The following is a 27,241-nucleotide window of genomic DNA, read 5'->3' as shown; positions in this document are numbered from 1 at the left end:
CTGACACAGCCTTTCTATCAGTTCTTGTTTTCTTCAGAAAAAAATTACTTCTTAGTATGTCTTTAGTAAAGCGGCATCAGTTGTGCATATTAGGTCTCATTATCTTTGAATTAGCCATTAGTGTCTTCCAGTGATGAGCAGCTGTAAATATTAAATACAGATAAATGTTACATGGCACAGCTGAGTGTTAAAGTCCATTTCTCGAGGGCAGAAGCTCAAGAGTAGTTGTTGCACTGTGCTGAAGAAAATCTAAAAACTACTGGACAGAATTTCAAGCACTGTAAGTATTTACATACAGTGTAAGAAAACAATAAATAAATACTTCAGAACACTTGTGCAAAAAAAATATACTGTGTGTCTATAGGCATGGCATGGCATTTAAAAATAACAATAGAAAGTCACTGCCCTGAAAACTCAAAAACTGAGGCTATAAAAAAATACGTGAATTTGTCAGGATCTGAAGGCCAAGGGAAGACCTTTGGCAACAGAAACAGTTTTTTCCTGCTCACTACTTACAAGCCCATATTGCTTCTCAATAAACATCATAATTAAAAACGGAGGGAAAAATAAAGCCCTGAAACTATTTTGAAAACCTCACAAAAATGGCTGTGCAAATTTGGTCATGGATTTTTTCCTAAAGTCTCCAAATCCAGAGTGCTTGTTTTAAGTCCTTATCTTTACCTGAAATGTAATAAGTCCCTTGTTCTTTCATTTTTGCTGTCCTTCTGAGGATTTGTGCAAATGTCTGTGAAAGGTAGGTATAGCTTGTGCTATGTTGTAATCACTCATTCTTGGGGCAGTACTGACCTCACAAGCTAAAATATCATGAAAGAATCCTTGCAGCTGGGATGTACTTGAGGTGCTGCAAATTAATGCACTTTCTGTATTACCTTAGAGCTCTGCTTGGGACAGTGGAAGTTTGATTTTTAAATGTCATTTTAGTACTTCTAAGAATCTTCTTAGCTAACACGTTCAAGATTCATTTATTTATGGAATGGAGGGAAAATTGAAACCACATTCTACTTAATGCCAGTTCAGAAATTACATTTGCTTATTTAATTAAATTATTCTTTGTTGGTAGTTGCGTAGGACCTCATTTGAACAGGTATGTTTTTTGTGTCTAGAAGATCATGTCTGTAGCAGAACTATAAAAGCTATGTAAAACTATAAAACTATGTAAGTACAGCATGAAAATCACAGGATAATTTTTATTTCCAGAATGACCATTGATGTTTTACCCCAGAGTTTCAAAATCATATGGAGTGAATGCTAAGCTCCTAGTGCAAAAAAATCTCTAAAACAAGAGTAAGCACTGGGCTGCAAGAGAAAGGTTCACATGTTCTGCTTGGCTATATTAACCACAGCTGATAATAAATTTCTGGGGAAAAAAGAGTGTCAGAATAGCAAAATACCCTTAAGTATACAAATATTTTGTCATGACAGGAGAATCTTGCAGACATGTTGGACTCGATGATCCAGTGGGTCCGTTCCAACCCAGTGATTCTGTAATTCTATGATTTTATGTAATGACTTTATAATTAAGAAAAGGGGATATTAATGCAAGTTTCTGAAGAAGGAGACCAACTTTGTAATTTTCCTGTGTTTTTTCAAATGTTTTAACAAATATATTTTCGTATGTTTTAACAAATACAGCTACAGAGAATCATTGGGAAAGAAGATGATTTGAAAATAGCTGGGGATGAAACTGTATTTCAGGTATGAGATAGAGATATGTTTTAATTCAAAAAAGCATTGTCATATTTCCCATGAATGTTGTTTTTTCAGAGTTTTTAGATAAGTAGATAAGCATCAATTAGTGCTTTAATTAAATGAAAGTGCTCAATTTGTCTGCTGCTTTCTAACTATGAAGTAAAAATGTTTGTAATTTCTGAATCTCCCAATGAAGCGTATGGAATTAATGTGTTTTATTACTGTATGGTCACTCCATTATTTAGGTTCTGTAAGCCTCTGTTTCAAAGCACCTCTTTATATTCTTCAGAAAAATCTCTGTATCACCATATGAGAAAAGATGACTTTCCAAAGAGAAACCGATACCTTAAACTTACTTAAGTGCTGCTGTTGCAGTAATGTCAGCTTGTTCGGAGTTGGTTTGGAATGTGCAAAGGCAAGGATTGCTTTAGGTAGGTCCGCTTGCAGAAACAAATGGCTTAGATGGAGACCTGAAGAAGAAATAATCTTAGAGTATGGTCTTCCAACTGGGTTAAAAGTTTCACTGGATTGCAGACCATTAGCAAATGGCAAATATAGCTCATCAGTGAAAGGAGCAGATAAATTTCTGCTCTCTTCTGGCTATTTTCCTCTGAATCCTACCAGTGTAACCCACCTTTTTCTTCAAGGGGAGTCTTTGCTAGCTACCATGAGATTGAATGAGGCTGAAAACAGAGAGGGGAAAGTATGAGCATACTGGAAACAGAGTCACGGGACAGAATCGTTTAGCTTGGAAAAGATCTATAAGATCAATTCCAACCATAAACCTGATACTGCTAAGTTCAGTGCTAAACCACATTTCCAAGCGCCACATCTACTTGTCTTTGAAACACCTCCAGGGATGGTCACTCAACCACCTCTCTGGGCAGCCTCTGCCAGTGCTTGACAACCCTTTTGGTGAAGTAATTTTTCCTAATATCCAGTCTAAACCTCCTGTGGCATGACTTGAGGCTGTTTCCTCCTGTCCTATTGCTTGTTTCTTGGGAAAAGAAACTAGTGCCCACTTCACTACAGCCTCCTTTCAGGGCGTAGTAGAGCTTTAAGGTCTCCCCTCAGCCTCCTCTTCTCCAGTTCCTTCAGCTGCTTGTCATAAGACTTGTTCTCCAGCCTCTTCACCAGCTTCGTTGCCCTTCTATGGACACGCTCCAGCACCTCATTGTCTTTCTTGTAGCCCAAAACTGAATGCAGGATACAAGGTGATGCCTCACAAGTGCCAAGCACAGAGGGACAATCACTTCCCTACTCCTGCTGGCCACACCATTTCTGATACAGGACTGGGTGCTATTGGCCTTCTTGGCCACCTGAGCACACTGCTGGCTGATATTCAGCCAGCTATCGATCAACACCCCCAGGTCCTTTTCCAATGGGCAGCTTTCCAGCCATTCTTTCCCAAGCATGCGGCATTGCATGGGGTAGTTGTGACCAAAGTACAGGACCTGACACTTAGAAAGAAGCTGATGAACGAGGGTGAAGGAGGGAGAGAGTACAAGTAGATTATCTCCAGCTATTACTGTAAGGTGCTGCTTGCAGCAGCAGCAGCACTACTTTTATTGCATGCTTAAATTGGATAGTGTAGCTGAAAGATACATTCGTCACCACAAACTTGCTTTCAGTTGTGAACTGAAAATGGATAATGAGGCATGGAGCAGCCGTCGCTCGTGTTGGAAGCATTCAGTAAGAAATTTATACAGGGCTCTGCTTTATGAACCTATTGTGCATCAGCACTTTCTACAAAGAGTTGGTCCAGCTCGTGTTCTTTGCTTTTTCACTTGCCTGGGATAAAAAATGAGTGGCAGCATTGCTAACACCTTTAATATTTACTAGACATAAACAGAAACTGTCTTCTGATGCATAAAAGTTTTGATCCTTCAATAGGCATCCAGAGATCAGTTAAAATGACTAACAATCATATCCTTCTTTAAATCTTTTCATCAGTCACCAGATTAAAATAGATGGGATTAGTAGGGTTGTCTCCTCCTGAAAACCAATTTCAATTGAGACTTAACTGCCATGGCAGTGGAAAAAAAAAATTATCTTTATTCTGCATGAATGCACAGCTATAGGATAAGATTTCCAGAGAAACTTTGATACAGTTGGAGAGATTTACTTATAAACACATAAGCTTATTGGAAGCTAATTACGTACCTGGGCCTGAATGTCTATTTTATCATGCTTAAAATTTGTCTTCAGAATTCTCCATTTAGAAAAATCTGAAGTTACTGAAACCAGAAAATATTATTTTATATGGTTATAAATGGAATTATTGTCTGTTCAAAAGAAAGAGTTAAATAGCTTTGGGGAGTAGAGCTTCTTTGGGGAGTAAAAACTCTTCTGGTCTCTATATTTCTACCTGGCAAAGTTCAAATTATCCTTTTCTTATATTTTTTCTTTTCTTCCCTTTCTCTGTTTCTCCCAAAAGAAGTTTATTGTCTTTATAAGCAGTGAATCTGACTATACAATGTAGTTAGTGCTTATGCTTTTACCTCTTATTTTTAATAATTATGGTAGTCATAGTATGACTTTTAGGCAAAGCAGATAAGGCATAAAAATGTGGGGGTTTTAATTGACTGTGTTATTTTAAAGCTGAGATACTTGAACAGAAATATGGTGTTTGCGATAGTTCTTCATTTCCACAACGCTTGTACAATTTGCATATAAGATTGCTGGTTTTCAAAGTAATCACAGTCTCTGGAACTAGATAGAAAATGTTGCTGACGTGAAAATAAGGTATAAATTGTAGTCTGCGATTTTATTTAACCGCCAGGTATATCCAGGTATGTTCCCTGTCCCATGTGTAGACGGAAGTCCCAGTCATTCATTTACTTCATGGAGATACCACTCAATACTCATTGAGATACTGTGTTAGGAAAAGAAAAAGCAGTTTGTATGCTGTGCTCCCAGGGTGCTTGTTTCTCTGTCTCTTTTACTGAGACTTTGACTGGCACATCTAAAATTCAAAGTTTCACCATGTAGTAATGACCCTTGTGTGGGATTACAGTGGACTTTTTTATCCAGATAAATATATTTCAATTGAGGATTTTCTTTTTCCAATGTTAAAATTGATGCTGGAAGAAAAGCCAAAGAATCTGCCCAGCCTTAACTGGCCCAGTCTTTTGGGAAAGTCCACGCTGACTTCTGCAGAGCAGGCAATCTGATTTACTCATAGCGCATATGCGCACACTGAACAAGAGATTAGAGGCAGACTTACAAGAGTGGCAACTTGGTTCTTTCTAACTAGACTGGTGCAGAAGTTGATAGAGGCAGTGACCATCTCACCTCACCCATCTTCCCACAGCCCAAAGGAAATGCTGCCCCTGGCTTCCTAGCACGGCTTTTCTGCTTCACCTGAGGCATCCAGCTGAGCATTTGACTGTGCTTCGTGGAAAAGGAGAGGCAGATCCCTTGCCTCAAAGTGATGTAGAGTGTTATAGGAAAGCGTGTGAGCTACCTCCTGAGAAGGAGCCTCAATATGGATTCTCTACTTTTGATGGAAAGCAGCAGGATCTGGTCCCTCTCAACCTGCTGGTGACAAGACCAGTTTGAACCTGTTTCTGGTTTTGGCATAAAGTATCTCCTACAATGTCTGTTCCCATATTAGATTTAATCCACTTGGCTGGAAACCGTTTTTATTCTGTACCTCCTCATGTATTGATGCAGAACTGCAGGTGATGCACTGAAAGCTGAGGATGTCCGTCAAGTTACATCTCCTTCCTTCCTAGAAGCACTAACCGCACAGCATAGGAATTCCATGGCATTAGTTGTGACTAACAAAAACCAACAAATCGCCAGGTAATGGGAATGCTGAATGTTGTTGAATGCTTCTACCCAGAACTGAGCTGTAGAACATATCCCACTGTCTTGGAGACTCTCAGAATGATGGAAAGCTGGATGTTGTTGAGCAGCATTTGAGGCTAGGCTGCTTGGAGTACAGTCTAGATTGCATCCAGGGATAGACAAAAGGCTGGCATGATGAATTGACTGACCTAGCAGCTGAAAAACAAAGAGCATTTCAGAGAAGCGGACTCAGAAAAATTTGCAAAGGTTTAGTTTTACCTTTGGAAAGATTTGGGACATCACTAGCAGACTGAAACTAAGGTATTATTTTCCTTGACCCTTATCTCTTTTCTGCCCCTCTTCTTCATCTATTCCCTCTCCTTCTATCTTAACAAAAAACAATTTCAATCCAAAATATGTATTAATTTTACAATTTCTATTAAACAAGACATTGCACGGCAAACAGCATCTCCCAGGAAGCAAGTAAGAAAACAAGGAACATATTACAGATTTTAATCATGATGAATACTTCCCAGTTGTGCCTCAGGCAAATTCTGCAATGAAGGATGGTAAGAATCAAGAGACAGTAAGTCTGTTAACATTTCAGAGGAGTTTTGAAAATCAGTTAGGTATATTATTCTGAAAATCTTGTCTCACTGTGCGGTAAGTTTCTTTTTCGTGGCACTTGTTGCTACTTGCTGCGGTATCAGGTCCTAAATGTCAGAAGCTCAGTGGGTAGCTACAGGATTAGGTAGGTCTGTGCCCGTGACTCAGTGTTTGCAGCATCAGCCTTCTCTGTGTTAACAGTCTGTGTAATAAGGAATAAATGTTGTGTTATCTGATCTTGCTTAAAAAGGAGCAGTTGCATAATTCAGCAGTTCATGGTGCTTTTGAGAAGCGTACAAGGTGTTTCATACTCTAGGAAAAAAAGTCTATATTTGTATTACAATATGTACACACATGTTCAGTAGTTCATATAGGCCGGTGAGGCATCAGAGCTTGGTCTTGGGGATTCTTTGTCTGAATCAACGGACCCTGGAACATAGACGTCTGAGTTCCCCAGCTGAGATATCTCTGCCTCATCCTGTGTTTGTAGCAAGATGAGCCCCAGAACGTCACTATCGTTTTGCTGTTCTGTGCCTCAGCTTTCTGTAAAGCACACAGCCTGAAATGGTGCCGTGGTGCTCCCTCCAAGGGCTGAAGCCACCAGAATACAAACTTTCACTCAATTTAGATAGTGGCTCCATGACTCAAAGCCACTAGTCTGGTCCTTTTTAGAGCTCCAGGATTAGGTTACCACTTCATTCTTACTGCCAAGAGAGATGTTCAAAAGGTAAGTTATTCTTTTACATAAGCTCAGGAAGGTGAGGTGTTGGAAATATTAATAGAACTCTCATTATCTTCTAACAAAGATTTGTCATGTTGGTACTAATTTATACAGTTAAGCAGCAAAAGCTAATGATTCTGTGGACAAAAAAAGCATTATGTACTAACATGTACTTTACTTTAATAGTTTTAACTACAGGAGAAGCAATTTTTTGAAATCTTACCCTTAAGCTGTAGTTTCTGTAGTCTCCTATTGCATACCCTGTTTTAAAGAAATGTACTGTTCTATAGTTTTAAAATACATTTAACTCTCACTAACATGGTGTTTGGACATCTGCCAATTCCGCTTTGGAATTCCAACTGATAAAGAGGATAGCCAACAAGTAGGTGCATATTTGTTATAAATCCAGGGATAGACTTTGTCATCTCAGATAAGATGAGATAGGTATTGTTTGTACATCTTCTTCTAGCTTATAACTAGAGAAACATGAATAGAAGAAAAAACTTCTTATGCTGCAGAATTAGTTTATTAAAAAGTTGTTTTAAACCTCGGTTTTTCTGTTTCTTTTCAATACAACACCAATTTTATTATAGGGTAAGTAAATTGGAAGCACTAAATTGCATAATCATGAGTTCATTTTTAAAAATTATATCAGCAAACTTATTTCTTGAATTTTGCAAGTCTAATTTAAACATGTAAGCAAAAAAAAAAAAGAAACACCACAAAAAGCAGACTAGAATCTCACTGCAGTGAAAAATATGTGGATTCTTCTGTTTCTTCTTAAAAAACTTTGCATTCTGACACATAGTTTGGGTTTGAATTTCAAATAAGCATGCACGAATGTTTGACTTTTGACTTTCGAAAAAGCATATACCAATGTTTATGCATCAGTCTTCACAGTAATCTGAAGTGTTTAAACTTAAAAAGATAGCTCTTGTGGGTATTTAAATATTCTTTGCCTGCAGTTAAATGATAGGAGTTCAATAAGTACAGTTTGCATGTGGCCTGAAAAGTTTTTTTCTGCGTTCAGTCATACATAACTTGTATCACTGGCATTTAGTGAATTGTAGCTTGCAGTGGAAATGAGGAATGTTACCTCTTTAACTATGAAATTACTGTGTCACATATGCAGTAAGCATGAAACACACAGTGGGCTAATGGGACTTGTTATTGATGATGCTGAAAGCTAAATAACCATTAGTATTAAATCTTATGAATAGACTCTTGTCTTTCATCTTTGCCTCTTCAACCAGATAAAAGACACAGAGGCTATTTAGATGTCATAAGACTAGTTTGTTGAAATCCCTCCAGACTTATTCTCTTCATGTTGCTTAGTGTTCTGTTGTGTTCAAAGAAATGCCAGTATGCTACTGCTGAAAGAAGAATAGAACAGAAATGCAGCATTATGTGTGGGTTTAGGTTTGTTAAATATGCTCTTGCATTGAAATAACCTGCATCCTTTGCTGCAGAAATCTCTTCATCAGATTTAAAAAACATATAGGAAAGTCACTAGCATTGACAAAATGCAAGAAGCCTTCTAAGATGATGTTATAATAGAGCACTCTGAGTGTTTGTTTTTTCTAGTTTCATTCCTTGAAGTATCATGAATGTTTTTGAATGGCTGTAACACATTAGAAATATCTGAATGAAAACATCTTTATAAAGATATTAACTTTATTTATAGCTTCTATTCCCCTAAGCATAGTGTTTTTCAGAGATTTTACTAGCAATCTTCTCGGTTCAAATAATAGAATACACCAAAGGTGGCTGTAAATTGTACTCATCTTTCATACAGACTATATAGAGGCAGAACATGTAGTACCGTTACCAAGAATTATTCAGCTCTGAGGTCTTGTCTGATAGCTTTGGGAACAGTAATTAAATTGGAAGTATCTCTTGTGAAATTTGAGTTCAAATAACTATTTCCAGATTTGTGGTGAATAGATATTAATAAACATACAATGCATGATAATTAATCATACAGTTTCTGTTTTATAGGGAGCAGAACTGGAAAGCTGTGATGTTAATACCATGTTGCTGGTACATTTCTTTGGAAAAGAAGGAAAGGAAAAACTTCGCTATTCTGAGTTTTTCAGGTATTTTTTCAGCTAAGCAAGCCTAACAGCAACCAGTCCTGTTCCTACCCCCTTTGCTTTGCACCAACACTGGCATTAGTGTGACCTCACACTGTGCTGATTCAGAAAGTTAAGCAGGTAAAGAAGGAGGAGATTATTCATGATTTTACATGATTAAATATCTGCTTTAGCACATGGGGCCTGTTGCCTGCAGGAGGAGTTGAGCACCATGATAACCCCCAAGCAGCAATGGGCCTGGAGGACATGGGAGCCAAGATTGACATTCTTGTCAGCCTTGTGATGGCATACTTTAAGAGAATATGATTCATGAGTATTTTTCTTGATCAAATCACCAAAAAAGTGACTGCTAATCAATTAAAAAAGCTTTTCTGAGCTGAGATACGCCCCTCCCCATTACAAGTGTCATGGTACAGGCAACTTCTCTGCTTACTTCGTATTCCAGCTTCTCTTGAAACTTTACCTGCGCCTTTCCCTTTATCCTTTGAACTACTTTTGCAATGGGACTGTGCAGATAATTTGTGGCACTTAGGTCAGAGCTGAGAGTTGAGCCAGATGGTGACTACTACCATCAGACTGAACCTGGAGTGGAATACCAAGTGGCCAATACTCCTGAAAGTGCAGCACCTGTCTGTTTCACCTTAAACTTCACAAAATAAGAAGCTAATAGAAGGTTTTAAAATTGAGGTAGGGAATCGTTCAGTTCATACGTCATGTACATGTCAGAAACATGGTATGGTCCTTGTTTACATAAGAACATGAAGTTCTGTGGTTGAGATTCTTTCTTCCAATGTTTGTTTCAATTAGTAATGCTGACCACCACCTACAAAGCATCACATCTTCACTGGTTAAAACTCTCTGTTACTTGGGAGATCAGTTTCTCCTGCTAGTATGAACTCCAGACACATCGTGCTATGTGAACATGGGCCCAAGATCCAAATGCACTCTTTCTTTGAGATAAATGGAAGTTAAATGCCTAAATACCTGTGTGAATCTTGACACACATCTTGTAGCACAACATCAAGAGAAGATTATCTACATCAGTATTACCTTTTCTACAAAAATAATCATTTACAGACTGCAAAAATAAATTGAGATCATGTATTTTACTTCAGTTTTTGTTCAGAAGCAGAGAATCTGCATCAGCCCTCTTAAAATTAATGTTGCAATCAGTAGAGGTTTGGGGAAAGGCAGAGTAGAAAAGGAAGAGTGGCAATTTTTATAACACTCAAAAGTGTTCAGCTCCACTGGCTCTGGCACACACTGATCTTCAAATAAACAACCTTTCTCTTTTGAAGACCTCGACTCAATAGGAATCTGAGTGAGTGAAGTAAGTTTAAGATGCCTCCAGCTCCCTTTTCTGTAAATACCATAGATCCTCTCAATGAAACAAAAGGCAGAGAGCACCAGTAAAAGGTGGTGTTTGCATATACAGTGTAAACTGAAAAGCCTCAGGTTTTAGATAAAACCCTACACTGACCAAATGAGGCATGACATTGATGAAACTATGTACCTAGTACATTCAGAACGTGTAGGTTAAAGACCTTTGCCTACCACACAGACAGAGGCCTGTAATCAAAATCAGACTCCCACATCTTGCTCTTAAAATTTGTGGGATAAGTGTAAGGTTTAATGCAGGTAATTTTTCAGCAGTGGCAGTTATGTTTCATAGAGCTGGAATGTGCCTCTTTATCACTGCCCAGACACTCCATCTCAGTTGCAACATGACAGTGAAGTTTGTTTAACATGTAGAAAGGTGAATAAAAGGATCACTGTCTTTTTAACCTGTGTGAAGATATCACCTTTCACATGATTTTATTTGCAAGTAAATCAAGCACATAATTTCTGGGTTCCTATTGTTCAGAGAAAATGTGATTTCTGTCTGATGGCCTCTCATAACATTTTACCTTACGCGGGAAGCTATTGTTGGCTGTTTGATCAAAGTGCCACACTGTTTTTACAAGAGATGACTGATGAGCTGTACAGACATAGATCATTGTCAAAAGCAGAAAATAATGATGGCAAATGCTTTTATCATTTTCCAAGTTCTTGCCTAGAAAGCTTTTCCATTGATCAGTGTAGTACCTAGTAGAAAGTAGTGATTAGGTTTGATTAGGACACACTAAAACTTGTCACTAGTTAAATACACTGTGTTGTAGAGTCCTTGAAACTAAAAAAATAAAAGGCAGGAATGCTTTCTTTGTGAAATTTTACTGTCCTTACATGGGAATTCAGAAAGCTGAGACTAGTGTTCTCACCTCATTACTTGCATATATTTTCCTCCTGCTTCCTCCTTTTCAGTTTGGCTGACATTAAAAGATCCTTTTGTAAGTGTGCAACCATCTGTCTCTACGTGTACACCAGTGATGCTCAACCCTTTTAGCCCACAGCCCAAACATTTAAAAAATGTCAGATAGCCATGGTCAATATATCAGGGCAATTAATTTGCCCTGTTTTCCTTTCTTTGCATTCAGATGGTACAAAGAAAATGGAAACTGTCTACATCTCTTCAGGCAATGTGGAGCTGATATAGGCCAGTTCTTGTGCCTCCCTTCCTACTGCCCAGAACACGGTAGGCACACTGGTTATAGGGATGGAAAATGGTTAAACATGCTGTGCTCCATCTGTCTCCAAATGATGTCTCATTCTTGGGAAATCGCAGGTAGGTGATACATACAATGACAGTCCTCAGGCTGTTTTTTAGCTGACATAAAGAATGAGACCATGAAATAGAATATCAGAGCACTTTTCAGTCTTTCTTGGGCTGCTGGGAGCATGGAAGTGAAGAAGTAACCTTTCCATAGGTATTTTGTGACACCACTCAAGCTCTTTTCTCACTATCCTCCAGCACATGATCGAAACAGCAACCAAAGCGGCTCCTTTTCATTCTGTGCTGAACAGCAGTGGTAGGACTCACGCTTCATTCTGCAGCTTCTCCTGGCGCTGCTTACAAGTAGTGGAAGCGATCCAGGACACACACCATCCTATGTTTTTCCCATAGTAACGAGGCGGTTTCAGAGATCTTAAGGTAGGACTCAAGGAACACATGTTCAGCTCCAGACTGCTACATGATTTCTTGGAGTTGTATTGTCCTCAACATAAGGACAATATGATAATTATTAATAATAAATCACAACTTCAATAGCAACAGTTTGTTCTTGTGGCAAAAGTTAGGAATGTAAATCTAAATTATTCTGGAGTATGTTTGTGTACATCACTAGTACAAATGGAGTTGGAATCATTATTCTTGTGTATCAATTTAAGAAAATAAAAATATATAGAAAGCCTAAAATTGTGTAACAAAGAAGGGTAGGTTTAACACAAGAAGCTGTAATGAGGTGAGACTTCCTTCTCAGAAGACCTGAACAAGTTTCTCTTTCAGATAACCACCACTCAGTTTTACATCTCAACTTCTAATACCAGGACCCATCTTAGAGAATGTCAGATTTCAAACATGAAGCCAGAATTTCTCTGGAATTCCAGGCTTTTTATTATTTTGAATAGGTTTCCCGTGTTTTTTGAGAAATAAATAATTTTTGGTCTTCTCCTTCAAAAAAATATTCCAGTTGTGCTTTTATTTCCAGCTATATTGTACATACTTTTTTTTTTATTCTCAGTAGAAAACTATTTAGTTTTCTAGGTATAACAATATTTCTTCTTGACAGTCACTGTTTTTTTTTTCCCTGAAGAAAGTCCCTTACTGATCTTGTTTAAGTATGTCTAATCCCAAATAAAAGAGGAGACAGTAATTCACTCCCTAAACAGTTTACGACTGCTATGATTTTTTTCGATTATCTGTCCCCAAGCAAGCTTAAATCTCTCACAGTCTCCTTGAAGGGAAGAAAAAAAAAAAAAGAAAAGAAAGAAAAAGAAGTGCAGAAAGTATGGAAAGAACATTCAAAAAACTTTCTGATCATTGTGTTTTTTTCCTGGGATGGCTTACAAAAAAGTCTTTCCCAGTATGGTTAAATAATGGGCATCCTTTAATCATAGAAGGAAAACTAACATTTCAGATCCAGTTGATGGCATTTTCTTACCTGATTTGTTACTTCCAAACTTCTCATCAGTTAATTAAATTTTGCCCCAGAAATATTCTTTAATCATTATTTCTTTTTTATTGTCTGCTTTAGCTTGAAGGTCACAAATAAGCGTACACAAAACATGCCTTTTGCCTACCTGTCCTGTTTCTTTCCTTCAGTATTTTCAATTCCTCGGTACGTTTCATTTTAAACCTTCATTTCAGTAACCCGAATGACCCATGCAGAACCACACTGCTAGTGCTGACATTTTTTGATGCTGTTCTGGGTTTGTGCCCATGCATGGATGCAGAACCTCTTTCAGGTAGCATTGTCAGCGAGTAGTAATTTTACTGTGATGATGACTTGTACATTTCCAGTGATTTTCATCTACGGATTTGGAAGTGCTTTACAGAAATAGAGTACGATTTCCTCTTTATTTGTCTCTGTACCTACACTCGTGTCTATATATGTGTATATGTATATAGAGCCCTAATACACACAGAGCCTGCATCTTGTGAAACCAGGATCAGACAGTGAGGAGGTAGCAGTGGAAACAAAATCTGGCTTCATAAGTATATATTCCTATCATAACGGAATCTGAATATTCCCAAATACTAGTAAAGATGCTGAGAAGAATCTCTGTTTCTTCTGTTCCTACGTACCTAGCAAAGAAGGAGCTTGATTAATTTCTACAGAATGCTTACAAATGGAAGGTTGCATTTTTGTTCAGTTTGGTTTGGAAATATTGAAGACAGTAAATCAAAGAGTGTTTTTCCTGTAATGCTGAAAAGGGTGAGCTTGATTAACCGTCATACCGCTTGCAAAACTGAATTTACAAGCATAGATCAGAATGTTCTCTAAAGGTTAATGGTCAAGCCCTTATTAGATTTTCTGTATTCTGTTTTAAAGTCAGATTGCAAAAAGGCAACCTTGCAGCTGGTTTGCGACGGTATTTTGGTGCAGAGTGGGTTATCAAGTCTTCAAAAGGACTTCAGTATCCAAAGAGGAGCTGAAGCAGAGTACCAATGCCCAGGTGGTATATCCTCCTCTGTCTCTTGTGTTAAGTTTCCTTCCTGTAAATCACTGCATCAAGAGCTGGTCAGTTCTGTAATAGAGTGTTAAAGCTTGCACAGACTTTGAGTTCAGATCAAGAGGTACAGGAAGGAAAACTTGCCCTAACCTTTCTTTTTGTGTTTCATTCTAGTGCTTTGTTAACCATAATGAATACAACACTAGCACTCCGTTACAATATCTCAGGTTGGAGAGCGAATAGCTACATGTCTGAGTTCTCTCTACTTTTATTACTTTTTCACTTCTATTAAAGCTGAGTTGCCCAAAAGACTTGAGAGACTCCCTCTTTCTGTAGTAGAGCACATTGCAAAATGAGGGATAAATCCTGATAAGGTGTCTGGATACTGTCATACCACGATAACAAATTTGGCCATTAGCCTTCATCGTGGGTGTTTTAGAGAGTGTGGATAAAGCAGGCTATCTTAAAGAAAGCACTGTCTGTTCCTAGCCTTTTCCCCATCTTACAAGGTTATGATTTACCTTTCCTTTTTATTTGGAAACTTAGGGTTTGCTTTTATTTTCAAGCTACTACGGCATAAAAGTATTCACAGTGTAATTATTTTTTAATTGTACAGCACATCTGCAATCCGGATCCTGCCATAGTTGAATTCTGGCTCTCTTCAAAGTCCTCAGCCAAGATACCACTAACTTTGGGAGAGCAGGAATTCATTCCTACGTTTGTTTTTCCTAATATCTAGATACATTTTTAAGGAATTTCCAGCTGAAATTCATCATACCGTGATCCAAGATATAAAAGCAAGTATCCCTAGTGGTGTCTTGGTATTTAAGTATGAAGTTTTACTTCCTAACTAGAAAGTTATTTTTAATAACTTTTAATAACTTTCACTTAAAAAAAACTCATTAGGATTTTTAACTCTCACATGTGGGAATAAGATTGACCTAGAATGCTGATGTGATGATTCATAGTATTTTAATTTTTTCTAATATGGGAGGCTATCACATATAAATTTTAAATTACACATTTCAGCTGCTGCTCTGAGAAGTATTTGGTATGGCAGGAAATCTTCCCATTCTGGCTTGCCAGGAGCAAGCCTACAAGTTGAAATGAAATACCCATTGCTTTTTTAATACCTAAATAAGTAACTGCTGCTCCTTTCCCTGACCTGCGTAGTGCAGCAAGATGCACGGCTGTTGTGCTGCAGAAAGGGTGCAGTGTTAGTTCCCCAAAGCAGCTGGAGAGAACCCAGGCCTGAGGAAGGAGGAAAGTCAGTGGAAAACCCACAGTGGAACTGGGGAAGTATAATGCTTCATTCACTTTCCAACTAGAAGAGTGTGCAGAAGCAAGCACGTGTCAAAAAGGCCACTACCAAACCCCTTTGCATTCCTCTTTGGTTTTGCTGCACCTTTCAGCTGGCTGATGTCTTTGGCTAGGTGGTCTACCTGCTCCATCCATGTAGAAATACTTGGTCTTTCAGCTGTTCTCCTTTTATTTGGTATGGGTAGAGGTCAGGTCACAGAGGGGTTTCTGCTTCAGGAAATGCAATATTTAGAAAAGATGGGAGAATATGTAGTTTGCCATCACCTGTGTTACTGAATAGTACAGCAAATGACTTCGAGTTATGTCCCCAAGATATATAACTCATATTTTCAATAACAGACCTTAAGTCTGTTGCAAAATGTACCCACCTTCCATAGATTAAAAGTCAAGAAACTAAAACATATGGTATATTGTTTCCCTACGTCCACATTTTAGGCATATTTCTGAAAGTGACCTCATTTTCAGCAGCTTTTCCTCCCCCAAACCAAACACAACATGGGCTGGAAATGACAGTCAAAGATGCAGTTACTGTTCTTGCCTGGTCTGTGCTTCCAGCCAGGCACAAGCCACACATCCCAGATACCATCTCCTCCTTGCTACTGATCGCAGAATCATAGAATAGTTTGCGTTGGAAGGGACCTTAAAGATCATCTAGTTCTAACCCCCCTGCCATGGGCAGGGGCATCCCACTAGATCAGGCTGCCCAAGGCCCCATCCAACCTGGCCTTGAACATCTCCAGGGGTGGGGCAGTCACAACTTCGCTGGGCAACCTGTGCCAGTGCCTCACCACTATCATGGTGAATAAATTCTTCCTTATATTAAGCCTAAATCTGCCCCTCTTAAGTTTATACCCGTTCCTCTCATCCTATCACCACAAGCCTTTATGTATAGTCCCTCTCCAGCTTTCCTGTAGCCCCTTTCAGGTACTGGAAGGTCACTATAAAATCTCCTTGGAGCCTTCTCTTTTCCAGGCTGAACAAACCCAACTCTTTCAGCCTGTCCTTGTAGGGAAGGTGCTCCAGCCTTCTGATGATCTTTGTAGACTCCTCTGGACCTGTTCCAACAGTTCCATATCCTTCTTATGTTGGGGATTCCAGAAGTGGACACAAAACTCCAGATGAGGCCTAACAAGAATGGAATAGAGGGGCAGAATAACCTCCCTAACAGCCTGTAGCCATTGTGATGGCCACTCCCAGAATGCAGCCCAGTGGCCCAAGGACTGACTCCATGCTTCGTGTACATGCCTGGTCCATACCATTCTCTTGCCCCACAGCTTGACCTCCCTTCCTAGGATCCAGAGAGGCTCTTGCAGGTGGTGTGAGAGGGCTGCTTCTGCTAGCCTGCACTGGATAGTCTCCTCAGCTCATGGTGACTGCTGGATTGGCCGGAGGCAGCAGTCACCTCACGGGTTACAAGGACAGGAGCTGCATCTGAAAACCAAAAAGTGGTTTGCAAGGACGCAAGTAAGCTCTCGCTGGTCTGTAAGACAAGCAACACTCCTTCACACTGGTGGCACAAACAGGTCCTTTGGTGTTCATCCTCTTGTGAGATAGAGAGTTGGAGGACTTGAAAGTGAGCCAGGTCGTAAGGTGAGTTGTGGAGGAATATATCTTAGTGTCTGACTGTGTGGTGGAAGCCTGGTAACCCCCTTTACTGGACTAGAAAAATGACTATATAAAATGTGAGAGCATATCATATCTCTCCTCAGTATTACCCTAATAAAACTCTAGCCTGAAGCTTGAAATCACTGCCACTGTCAGGCTTTCATCTACCTGCACGTCCTGAGCCCTGAAGCATTTGTTGGCCCTTTACTTGCATGCATGGCTCTAATTATTAGAGGAAACAATACAAGAGAGAGCATATGCTGCAACAGCAGTCTTCAGCTAACCCCTTATAGACTTCACAGAGCTTCAAGCTACTAATCATCCAAGTGATCTCATTAAAGAACTAAAGATAGATGTGCAGACTAAAATGCCATAATTTCAGGTAAAAGATCTCAAATCCAGTGAGGCCCAGCAAAGGGGGCCTCACACTCTATTACAATTATCAGTTGTTTTTTAATTGCCCCGTTTCTGAAGTGGAAATTACCAAGTAGATCCCATAGTATTGTCTTTTACTTTCTCAAAATTCTTATCAGCGCAGAAGAAATCACAATGGCCACATAGACAAAGCTGGGGAAACTTAAAGCTACAACTCTGCTCACAGTTCTAGCTCTGTATTTGCAGGTTGTTACTTGTTTCTTGTGCAAGGTTTTTTTTCTTCCTAGAAGAATGGGTGTCTTCCAAAAGCCTTGATGTTCACCCCTTCCTTTTTTAGGCAACTCTCTCTTCTTTCCTTCCAAAACACCTGCAACATCATTTTCTGGGCTCTTCCGAACTCTGGACTTGTCAACTGTAATCCTCTCTAATCCATCCTGTAGTGTATGCAGAACTGATTTGCCAAACCCCTCTTTGCAGTTATAATCTTTGAGAATTTTAGTCATTTTTTTCCTGCAGCGATGATTTCAAAGTTCATCTTTTCTTTCACCTTTGTGATTATTAGGGCCTCATCTTTCTAGGCACTTTCCAACCTCGTCGTTCCTCTCTTATTACTATGAAATTTCATAAATCATATGCAAGGCCTTTAGTTACCATATCCTTTGTCATTCATGCATTATAATACTGCCTTTCCAATCCTATTATCTCATTATCTGCATATTTTTAAGCATTAATAAAAGCTGTAGGCCATGTGGATCTGTAAATTACTTTTTCGGGAGTGATCTCTGAATGCAGACTTAGAGAGCACCCTACTGGTGTCGTTCTTGAAATGCAACCATGGAAACGAATCTGCACGTGCAGGTAAAACTAAACCAGTGACATTTTAAACAATGTTGATAGCATCTGTGGTTAAGAGTTAGTGTCTACTGTATTTTGTAGCTAAGGTAGTAGTAGCAAACAGTGATGCAAGTATCAACCATTGAATAATATCTGTTTACACTTAGATTCATGGAAAATCTGCAAACCGAAGTCCAAGAAATGGAATTCATAAAGTTTTCAAAGGGTTTGAATGTCATGAGGAAAGAAGATTTTGCAGAATGGTTACTGTACTTCACCGATGAGGAAAACAATGAAATTTACTGGCAGAATGTGAAAGACAGGATCGAGGCAGGAGAGGTTGGTATATAAAGCATGCTTTGTTTTGCTTTCTCGTTTGTATGTGCAGGTTTTCATTTGACTATAAGTATCTAATTATGTAACGTCTCTAAGTGAATTATTGCAGCCTTTGAATTTTATGCAAATAAGAACAATGATAATTTGCCTACTAAGAAATAGAAATATTGATGATGTGTCACACCTAAACATAGGTCCCACCAGATTTAATAAAATAGTTGTACTGGTGTTTGAATGTATTATTCATTATATATCATCTGAATTCTGTGAAACTCTAGAATATCAGTTTGGAAGAATTCAAGACTTTTTGCAAATTTACAAACAACCTAGAAGACTTTTCTATTGCCATGCAGATGTTTACTGTAGCAAATCGTCCTGTTAAACGGGGTAAGTGCAGCACACTTTTCATATATTTTAAAAAAAAAAAAAAAAGAAAGAAAAATGCATTTTTGTTATGGAATTGATTTAAATAAGTTATTCCAGAGTAGCACTGTGAAGTCCAAAGGTAGTATATTTATTCTATTTCATGAAAAAGGTTGTAAGAAGTTCCCAAAATATTTTGATTTGTAAGTTCCGATGAACCATGGTGAGTGTTTCAGCTGTCATATGCTGAGACACTCACAGCAGACTAAACCATAGAATCATAAAATAGTTGGGGTTGGAAGGCACCTTTGGATATCATCTAGTCCAACCGCCGTGCCATTGGCAAGGACATTTCTCACCAGATTAGGCTGCTCAAAGTCCCATCCAACCTGGCCTTGAACTACCTCCAGGGATGGGGCTTACATGACTTCTCTAGACAACCTGTTCCAGTGCCTCACCATCCTCACAGTAAGAAGTTTCTTTCTTACGTCCAGTCTAAATCTACTCCCTTTCAGTTTGAAACCATTTTGTCTTGTCCTGTCACTACAGGCCTTGGTATAAAGTCTCTCTCCATGTTTCTTGTAAAATTGAACAGCTGCAGTAAGATCTCTTTGGACTGTTCTCTTCTTCAAGCTGAACAACCTCAACTCTCCCAACCTGTCTTCATAGGGAGGTGTTCCACCCATCTTACCATTTTTGTGGCCCTCCTTTGGGAGGTCCATGTCTTTTCTGTGCTGAGGACTTCAGAACTGAACACAGTACTCCAGGTGAGGTCTCACCAGAGCACGGTAGAGAGCCAGAATCCCCTCCCTCAACCTGCCGACCACACTTCTGATGCAGCCCAGGATACAGGTGGTTTTCTGGGCGGCGAGTGCTTATTGCTGGCTCATGTTGAGCTTTTCATCCACCAACACCCCCAAGTCCTTCTCCGCAGGGCTGCTCTCAGTGCAATCTAAATTCTAGATTAGTAAGGATTTATTGAAACAATGCATGCTTTAAGTAACGATTGATGGTAACAAGATGTTTTCCTAATAGCAAAACCACTTTTGTGAGGACACTAAGTAGTACAAAATTCTTATTTTGCAGAATCTTTAGCATCTTGCTCTGTTCTACTTATACCTCCAAACTGCCTTCTCAATATGTTTATGCGGTTTTATGCAATCATGGATATGAAAAACAGGCAGTGTAGTAAAGTGGTTTTAAAAGAAAAGATTTGGAGGAAGGAAATCGCGTCTTTCCCATACAGTAGAAATAGGAACAATGCAACAGAAGTTTCATGGATATATAAATGCTTTTTTTTATAATCCTGAGATTGTTAGTTACAGGTTATACTTGAAAGACAGCTCTCATAAGTTATTTCAAAATGGTAACATAAAAAGTTCATAAGGAAATTTGATGAGACATTAACATTCATTGAAATAAATATTTGATGGGCTCATATGCAAGAGATGAGAGAGAAGACAGGAAAAGAATTTAATATTCTTGAGAGAGGAGTGTTTGGATGGGGATTGAACCAAAGAAGGGCAAAACTGGGGGCACTTTACAACTTGTGACTTTCATTGCTAGTTAGTCCAGCCTTCAAGAAGAGTCTTGTTTCCACATCTTCTCTGGGCAGCTGTTCTAGTGCTTATCCACTCTCATAATGAAGACTTTTCTGTGTCAAACCCTTCCTGCAGCTTACATGACTGTGTCTTAACTCCTTGCACCTTTGAGAAAAATAAGGCGCTCTCTTCTCCGTAAGCCCTTTTAGATAGGTGAAGGCTGCATCAAGGTGCCCCCTTAGGCTCCCTCACCTTCTCTTATTCCATCATCTTCTCCAGTTCCCAGCTGGGTTCTTGGCCCTCCTCTGTCTGGTTTGACAACATCTTTGTTCTGGAGGGGAGACAGATTTTATTTGCACAAAGTGTAGAAAGAATGGCGAGGGGAGAGGATGAATTTGGGGTGAAATAATAGTTATAAGTGAGATATGAGATTTTAGCTTACTTCTCTATTAAGTATCTTATTTTTAAGTGTGAAAGAATGAAGAAACCAAAAGTTAACTCTGGTGATGTTTCCTTGTAAAAACTCATTCCTGTTCAACAGGCATTTGTGACTGTTTATGCATTAAACCATACTGTGATCGAAAACAGTCACCTTCTGAGGTAACTCATGGGTGTTATATGCATACATGTCTAATCCTTCTCTGAATCTCTCCAAGTTCTTTGTCTTGCTGTTTGCATGTCTATACATGTTTGTATTCACATACATTATCTAAAAATACGACAGTCCTTTAGTCTTTCCTTTTTCTCGTATAAGTTAGCAGCTCAAATTTTCTCTTTTGATAAGATGGCCCTTCTTGGTTTGAAGGTTATTATTCTCCACCATTTTAGAAGATCTTTCTCCTTCATGTTCCGTTCCAGAAAGTGCAGTACCACCTCTGGATTTATGTTTAGCTTCAAGAGCTGGAACAGTTAACATCTTTTTAAAGACAAAATTAAGATTATACTATAAGTATCCCATGTTTCATTTCCTTTTCAAATCATGGTATATGCTTTTACAGAAGGATTTTCAACTTAGTTATATTTAAACCAAGTGTAAATTCAACTGCATTTATATAGGAACTGTTCAGAGAGGCAAAGATGAGAGCTGTCAGGAGTGCTCTTGCCTGTAGTGAGCTGCAGAACTAATCATATTTATAACACTGTTTATAAGCAGCACTTGTTTATGAAAGCAGAACCACATTATTGCTGTATTTATGACTTAGTAGGACAAATTGCTATAATAATCTACAATATTGCTATACTTTAATAACCTCCAGTCCCTACTTGAAATTCACACTTCTGTGATGCTTTAAAAAGTGCATACAAATCATGTGTTGTGATTGTGCTTGCTATAATAAACAATAATCATTTCACTCTTATGTCTGCTGTTTTATGGCAGCCCCACACATTTCCTCATCTTTCTAGAGTCAAAACATCAAATTCTTTACACCACAAGAATAAATGTGGGAATAGTAGGTATTACTGTAATGCATATTGTACTGTAAAGAGAGAAGGCCAACAAGCCGAGGAGGAAAGTAAATCTCCAGAGAGGTACAGCACTTTTTCCTGCCATAAATCCTCATAAACTCTTCCATCATAATGTAAGAGAAGGCAGCCACCTCCTTTAAAAAACAGAACTACAGGTGTTTAAAGCCATATGCTGTTAACAGTGCATTGAGTATTTGATGGTCTGTGTTTGTTCTGCCGAGTTGCTGAGGGGATTGTTGAGTGAGGTGGAATATATCATACAATCACAGAATAGTTTGGGTTGGAAGGGTCCTTAAAGATCATCCAACTCCCCTGCCATGCGCAGGGACATCTCCCACTGGATCAGGCTGCCCAAGGAGGCCCCATCCAGCCTGGCCTTGAACACCTCCAGGGATGGGGCAGCCACAACTTCCCTGGGCAACCTGTGCCAGTGCCTCACCACTCTCATAGTGAAGAAATTCTTCCATATGTCTACCCTAAATCTTCCCCTCTTAAGTTTATACCCATTGCCCCAGTCCTATCACTACAAGCCTTTGTGAACAGTCCCTCCCCAGCTTTCTTGTAGCCCCTTCAGGTACTGGAAGGTCTCTATAAAGTCTCCTCAGAGCCTTCTATTCTCCAGACTGAACAAGCCCAACTCTCTTGGCCTGTCCTCGTATGGGAGGTGCTTCAGCCCACTGATCATCCTTGTAGCCCTCCTCTGGACCCATTCCAACAGTTCTATATCCTTTTTATGTTGGGGATTCCAGAACTGGACACAATACTCCAGATGAGGTCTCACAAGAGGAGAACAGAGGGACAGAATCCCCTCCCTCGACCTGCTGGCCACACTTCTTTTGATGCAGCCCAGGACACGGTTGGCCTTCTGAACTGCAAGCGCACATTGCTGCCCACTCTTACTTTTGCTCAAGAAGTAGTGCATTTCAAAAGTTTATCATAGAATTAATAAAGATAGTGTTACGAAAGATAAAGCAAGCACAAGAACACATGAACTGAGGCCTCCTAGTAGTTAACTAGTTCACACATCCCGAATTCTTCTGTTAGGATACCCATGAGACATTGTAAATTGTATGGAATCCTGCTATTTACACGCTTTCCAATTTCTTCACAACTTCACAGTCAGTTATGATGTACTATCATGTCTTTACCAGCTGAGTTCAAGAGAGCAGTGAAGGTGGCAACAGGACAGGATCTCTCAGACAATGTTTTGGATACCATCTTCAAGATTTTTGATCTAGATGGAGATGACTGCCTCAGTCACAGCGAGTTTATTGGAGTCCTGAGGAACCGAATTCATCGCGGTTTGAGGGTAACAAGCTAATATCATTTAAAAATACCACAACTGATAGGTACCACTTGTAGAAACACAAGTAGAGATAGTGGGTAGAAAGAAGTTATATTTTAACCTGAGAATTCCTTACTGCTTATGAATCTGGGAGGAGTGCTGCCACCAAGAACTTGATGTTATGCATGTGAACTGTGGGAGCAGCAGCATTGCAGTACATGTTATAGTTATACGGTCTGTGAATAAGAGGCTTTTTTGTATAAATGCTAAACATACTTTAACTGTATCAACAGGTACCGCAACAGCAAGGCATTCAAGGTTACTGGAAGTGTGTGAAAAGAGAAAGCATTAAAGGAGCCAAGGAACTGTGGAAGCAAACTGGGAAAAGTCCTTTTTAAAGCAGTCCATTGTACTTTTTCTATAAATGTTGTTAATTAGGAGGGTTTGTCTGTCCTGTTTACATAATAGCTAAATCAAAATACTCTTTTTTTACTTTAGTTAAACTTTAATTAACCCACTTTCTAATGCAATAATTTTATATCAGTCTAGTGCAATCAGTGTGGTTTACAGAACTGTTATCACTTTTGACCTTCATACGGAAGTATTCTTGTTCATTGCTTACTCCTCTGTGGAGTCTGTGCTGTAGCATACAGGACATGCAGGATTTAACAGGGGCCACTGGCAGGAATGTCATAGCAATATCATCTCCTCTTGAAAGAGTAAACATCATCTCAGGTAGCCACTAACATAGCAGTTCCCTTTCCCTGGCAAGGATAGAGCTTCAAACGGCCAAACCACTTGCACAATCCGTGCAAATCAAATTATCCTAGATCAAAAAGCAAAATGCACATGGTTCATGCCCTCATTACCATGAACTGCTCATGTGCTAGTTCCAGGTGGGTGATTCCACCAGATCCTGTTTGGATGTCTGGTTTGTCTACTTTTACCATGACAATATTAAACTGGAGATAAAAAAACTGTTGGTACAGGCTTTAAAAGTTCCACATTGATCTGTGAATGTGCATTGAGTCTCTCAGACCTCTTCAACAAATAGTATAAATGAGAAGCAAAAATCCTTGTTCTGTCATAAACAGGCTTAGCTACAATTTGGATCATAACTATTTTGCTTTACTTATATTGCAGAAGGTGAATGTGTAACAAATGGCTGCTTTATCTTACTAAAGGGAATGCTGCAGTATCTCAGGAATTCAAGGTTAAAGTCGGCTGACCTTGGCAGAATAATAAGTCCAAAGAAAAAGTAAAGAAAAAGGTTTAATACTCCAAAATGCAAAGTTAGATGTAAGATATTCAGCAGTAATCCAAAGAGGAGATCAAAATTAACATTTAGAAATTATAGATGAACACTTTTTAGCTATAACACAACGTTCATCTGTGTATTACAGAGGTGTGCACGTTACATGTTTGTTCTTTCTTACAGCCTTAGGAGCTGACAGACCCAGGTCCACATCAGTCTTGCTGATTGGCCACTGCATATAGGAGTCACTTGTCTGTAAAGCTCTCAAGGTTCTTCTTTCCCTCTCCCAGTTGTTTGACTGGGCTGGACTGGGGTGAAAGCTTAATCTTTTAAGACAGGTTTGTGATAACAGACACAAAAGATGGACTGGGGAAATGTCTCAAGAAAATAACCAAAAAATCTCAGCAGTTTGCAGAAGTGTTCTTCCCATTTAAGCGTGACGCGGGCAATGTTATTCTCAAAAGTGTATATAATCTCAACAGGATGTGTTTTGTTGCAATTTCTTTGGGGTCTTTTAGGGGGAGCCTTGAGAAGAGGGGAACCTTCTGTGATAGACAGATACCAGAGCAGCCCTTAGATGACGGGCAGGAGAGATGGCATTAGGAAACCTTAAAGATGCCACCTAAGGATGGCTGAGATTACAGAGAAGGTATTTAGTATGTCAGTAGCCATCAGGCAGGCTTGTGCTGAGGAGTCCTTCCACCTGAGGCTCAGCACGGCGATCTTTTGTAGGGAAATAGAGTGAGAAGCTAGCAAAGCAGCAGCGTGAGCCTGCCTGCTGCTCTTCCCTCCCTGCTATTCACTTGGAGCTTTAATTTAAATTGTATTAAAGAGAAAATGCTTACATTCTTGTGCAACCACAGTCACCCCCCAGAGGAAGCATGTGCTTCTGTGGCTGTCCTGTCTAGAAGACCAGGCAGCAGTGACCACCAGCGATCCCGTTACTTCCCCAGGAAAGTCAGAATGAAATAAAATATGGTAAACGCCTCAGCCTCCCCGCCTCAAACCGAACTCAGGCACTGCTCTGGGGGCAACAGGAAATTTGATAGGTGGTTTGCTTCATATGTTTGGAAGTTGTTTGTTTCTTCTGGTGATGGGAGCTATGAGAAGGAGGTAGCTAATGGGAGCGAAGGCATGGCAGCAGGACTGGCATCAAAGTACCACAGCCAGCTTCACATCACCAGATAGTAGAGGACACAATCGAGCAAGACACATCTATGTCACGGAAGTGTGTGTGTTCCCCAAAGTGTGCTTTGTTCCATCTCTGGCTTTAATGTAAGGCTGTCTTTTACTTCTTGCTGTTAATATTTTGGCAAACATTTTTACTTTGGAATGGAGATTATCCTTTAATGTTGTATTTTGTGTATTGCTTATGATTTATTGCTTTATTGCTTTTGTGGATTCTTTTGTTTACCAATGACTTGCTTCCTGCAAGCTGTTTGGTTTTCTTTTGGAAAAATCAATTCATTTGGCTTTAGTGTGTCTAGAAGTTTAATTCTCCATTGCTCATTTGTATCAGGGTTTGTGCAATCCGCAGTATCTGCTTTGGGCAGCAAGTTACTAAAAATGTAATTTCAAATTTTAGGTTTTAGCGAAAGCTTTGGTGTCATGTTCAGAGGAAAAAGAAAACAGATGTGCGTATTTTTAGGTTAACGTTGTGTCTGTAGTAAAAAAGAAATTACATTATTGATATGAAGAATTACAATACAGTTGTGAAGTGTTTTCAGAAGAAGTTATCCTGAAAGTACAGCCAGAAAGGCCCTCTTGGAAGGCCAGGGAAGACTTGTCCCTCAAGCCTGAAGAATCAGACTCTGTTTCATCTGTTTTTGTTTGTCTTAACTAAAAGCCTTTATGAAACAGTCTTAAAATAACTTCTCATGTTAAATATTATAGATTGAAAGAGCTGTTTACGTAAGTGTTTGGATTGATGTTGTCTTTTAAGCAGTTTGTGGTAAATTTAACATTAGATACTTTATTTCTTTCTAGTAACATGGTGGTATTTGCAACCTTTGTCAGCATTACTCAACATAATTTAGTTAAAAGTTTATGCCAGCTGCCAATCTATCAGTTACATTTATCAGTTATGACTCTTTTTCATGTTAGGAATTCTTCCTCTGAACAGAAATAGGTATAAAAACTAAATAAAATTTAATTTTTAAAAAATCTCCAACGTTGTGTCTGAATGTTCTGTGGAAAAAAGATGAATGCATTGCACACTGCTGAAATCTCGAGAATTGATTTAACATAGTTCAGAAGGATCTGCAAGGGTGAGTACAAGCCACTTACAGCACATAACTCATTTACAGAATTTTAGTTGTATCCTTTTAACAACACTTGTAAAAAGTAAAATATAAAATGTTTGCAATGTAAAATTCCTTTCAGTTTGTTTAGTTGAAGATAATTGTTTAAGAACATTTATTCTTCATTTCTAAAAGAAGCAAAGGCAAAAATTCAGTGTGATGTACTAGAACTAAGAGAAAGTCACTGTTTCTAGAAATTAATTTTGATGTCTCGGTTTATGCAAGCCGCTTTCTAAAAGCAAAACTCCTTTAGAGATCGTCAGCTCCAACCCTGCCTGTCCACTACTAAATCATGTCCACAAGCACCTCATCTACCCGCCTTTTAAACACCTCCAGGGATGGTGACCTGACCACCTCCCTGGGCAGCCTCTCCCAGTGCCTGAAAACCCTTTCTCTGAAGAAATTTTTCCTACTGTCCAATCCGAACTTTCCCAACACAGCTTGAGGCCATTCCCCCTTGTCCTATCACCTATCACTTGGGAGAAGAGACCAACACCCTCCTCTCCATAACCACCTTCCAGGTAGCTGCAGAGAGCAATAAGTCCTCCCCTCAGCCTCCTCAAGGCTAAAAAACCCAGTTCCCTCAGCC

General features: G+C 39.2%; 1 protein-coding gene across 1 annotated transcript in view; it reads left to right on the top strand.

Moving 5' to 3' along the window:
• Nucleotides 1-26,496, top strand: part of MICU2 (mitochondrial calcium uptake 2) — a 174,242-nt gene extending 147,746 nt beyond the window's left edge. Inside the window, exons 8-13 of the mRNA XM_054087234.1 lie at nucleotides 1,654-1,716; nucleotides 8,828-8,925; nucleotides 18,273-18,444; nucleotides 18,720-18,828; nucleotides 22,964-23,121; nucleotides 23,391-26,496. Coding sequence (XP_053943209.1) covers nucleotides 1,654-1,716; nucleotides 8,828-8,925; nucleotides 18,273-18,444; nucleotides 18,720-18,828; nucleotides 22,964-23,121; nucleotides 23,391-23,495 — 705 coding nt within the window. The 3' untranslated portion in view covers nucleotides 23,496-26,496. The remainder of the gene's footprint in view (nucleotides 1-1,653; nucleotides 1,717-8,827; nucleotides 8,926-18,272; nucleotides 18,445-18,719; nucleotides 18,829-22,963; nucleotides 23,122-23,390) is intronic.
• Nucleotides 26,497-27,241: the final 745 nt, after the last annotated feature.

This window comes from Cuculus canorus, chromosome 1 (genome assembly GCF_017976375.1).
Source record: "Cuculus canorus isolate bCucCan1 chromosome 1, bCucCan1.pri, whole genome shotgun sequence".
In the NCBI taxonomy this organism is placed as follows: Eukaryota; Metazoa; Chordata; class Aves; order Cuculiformes; family Cuculidae; genus Cuculus; species Cuculus canorus.
Note: the sequence above shows the minus strand (reverse complement) of the source record. Positions and strands in the feature narration are given on the sequence as shown.